The 2,500-nt window shown below is 46.0% G+C and overlaps 1 protein-coding gene across 2 annotated transcripts in view; it reads right to left on the bottom strand.

Annotated features, from left to right (window-relative positions):
* Positions 1–2,500, bottom strand: part of tnfsf10l (TNF superfamily member 10, like) — a 31,879-nt gene that overhangs the window by 17,585 nt on the left and 11,794 nt on the right. For both annotated transcript variants that reach the window (XM_062517090.1, XM_062517091.1), the window contains exon 2: positions 309–458. In XM_062517090.1, the coding sequence (XP_062373074.1) occupies positions 309–458 (150 nt within the window). The remainder of the gene's footprint in view (positions 1–308; positions 459–2,500) is intronic.

Below are 2,500 nucleotides of genomic sequence, written 5' to 3'. Positions count from 1 at the left end.
GTGACGCAAATCAAACAAGGACTGTGAATGAAACCGCTCGTGTCAGATTCAGTTCATCCGCAACCAGCACACTACAGAAAGCTTTCCTCACTTATATGTGTGTGTGAGTGTGAGTGCATGTGTGTGTGTGTGCATGTGTGTGTGCGCGTGCGTGCGTGTCTGTGTGTGTGCGCGCATGCGTGCGTGTGTGTCTGTGTGTGTGTGTGTGTGTGTGTGTGTGTCTGTGTGTGTGTGCGCCTGCGTGCGTGCATGCGTGTGTGTCTGTGTGTGTGTGTGTGTCTCTCAATGGGTTCCACATGTTTTCTCACCTTGGAGATGTAGGCCTTGATGCCCTCGGCCAGCTTGATGCACGGCTCCCCAAAGAGCTGCGCCAGGTTCTCGGGGATGTCCTGGTCTTTGTCCAGGGCGTTGAGCAGACCCAGACATCGCAGCTCCTCGGTGACGCCTTGGCTTTTCACCTGGCCAATAGAAACATATCTGTCAGTTCCATTTCCTATGCAGTGACCAACGACTATTCAATTTCCTCCAGGCCGGTTAACTGGACCAGTGATTCTGCTGACAGAATGATTCACGTTACCATGTGCCAATAAAGCCGTGGCCAAGCCAATCGGATGATGCGTTACTGGTGCGGTGGGGCGCACGCTAACCAACCACAGGTCATGTTATTGGATACACATGGAGCCAGTACAAGGGTTTTTGTTCCTTGCCAATGTTTTTGTCCTCGCTGACCTCTCCATCTTGAGAGAGACAGTCAGTAGCGTTAGAAGTGGTCATTTTCTTTTATATAAACAGGATTTTCTGCCTGTGAGGCAACTATGAACTAATCAGCCCGATTCCCCCCCCCCCCTTCTCTCTCCTCCCTTTCTTCGTCTCTCGTTTGGCTCAGGAACCGGACAGTTGTCTGTGTGTCTTGTTTCTGGACGGTGTCTTGCCAGGCCAAAAAGGGGCTCTCGTTTAATTGAAGCCTGTCCGACAGCCAAGTTTAATGTTTAGCACACTCCCTTAAGGACCAATTAAACAGACCCTTCCTCTCCGACAAAAGGATTAACTTAGCTTTTTTTTTCCTTCTTTTTCTTCCAGACTCTTTTTTTTTCTTTTTCTCTGACCTTTCTTGTCTTTGCGCTGTTGTTTCATACTTCTCTAACTCAAGCCCTGCAGTGTTTGCAAACAATTTACATGCCGGGACCAAAGGCTTGCGTGCAGCACAAGCGCAAATCGCCATGAGTCACGGTTCAGGACCGCTATTAATGAGTCTTTAACGGATATCACTGGAGCATGACGCTGGGGGCACTTGAGGTTGTGTGTGTGTGTGTGCGTGTGTGTGTGTGTGTGTGTGTGTGAATGTATGTGCACTCTTGCTGGTTAGTGTGCATGTGCGTGTGTGTGTGTGTGTGTATGTGTGTGTGTGTGCGTGTGTGTGTGCGTGTGTGTATGTGTGTGTGTGTGTGTGTGTGTGTGTGTGTGTGTGTGCGTGCTTGTGTGTGCCTGTGTGTGTATGTGTGAGTGAAAGTATGTGTATTCTTGCGGGTTAGTGTACGTGTGCGTGGGTGAGTGTTAGTGGGTGTGTGATTGTGTGTGATTGTGTGTGTGCACACATGTGTGTGTTTCAGAGATGTTAATGCAAGCATGGCAGATCAAGCATCTAATGAGGGTTTTCCCCTCTAGTGCAGCAGATTAGTGAAAAAATCGTTCACTTTGGTATAGAAGCATGAAATTTGGCACAGATGCTCTCTAAGGGCCATTATTCTGGAAAAGGGCGCTGGCCACTCAAAAATTCAGTATGGCGGCCATTTTTCAAGATGGCCGCTATTTCTGTCAAATGCTCATTATGTTGATCGTTCAAACTGTGATGAAGGCATAACATTTTGTGAAAATAGGCTCTTAAGAATGTTTTTTGGAGAATGGTGCATGTCTAAAAAAAAAATCAAGATGGCCACCACCATTTTTCAAGATGGCCGCCATTTCTCTTAAATCCGCCATTGCTATTCAGTGGTTATTATAAATCATTCATCAGTGATCCAAGCATAACATTTGATGTAAATACTCTCTAAAGGACATGATAATGGATGGAAAAAGATGCTTGTCCCAAATTCAAGATGGCTGCCATTTTTAAAGATGGCCACCGTTCCTGTACAATATTAATTATTTCAATTTTTCATATGGTGATGCAAGCATAAAATTAGGCAGAAATCCTCATCAAAGAAAACTTTTTGGGGAAAAAGGTATGTGCCACTCAAGAATTCAGGATGGCAACCATTTTCAAGATGGCCACCATTTCTGTGAAATAGCCATAATGTCTGCTTTGTCTGCCTCCTCTCCTTTGACCTATCCGGCTTAGTTAAACTTGCCAGGGATATAAAATCCATGCCGGCATAGCTCTCAGCTTCATTAGAGTACACAAGCCTCTCTACCATGACAAGGTGCAGTCCACAGAGAGGAGGGACGACTGTTAGAAAAAGGAAATGTCTTTAGACCTTTTTTGAAACAGTCAGTGGATTGT

The sequence above is a fragment of the Sardina pilchardus genome, chromosome 16 (genome assembly GCF_963854185.1).
Source record: "Sardina pilchardus chromosome 16, fSarPil1.1, whole genome shotgun sequence".
Lineage (NCBI taxonomy): Eukaryota > Metazoa > Chordata > Actinopteri > Clupeiformes > Clupeidae > Sardina > Sardina pilchardus.
Note: the sequence above shows the minus strand (reverse complement) of the source record. Positions and strands in the feature narration are given on the sequence as shown.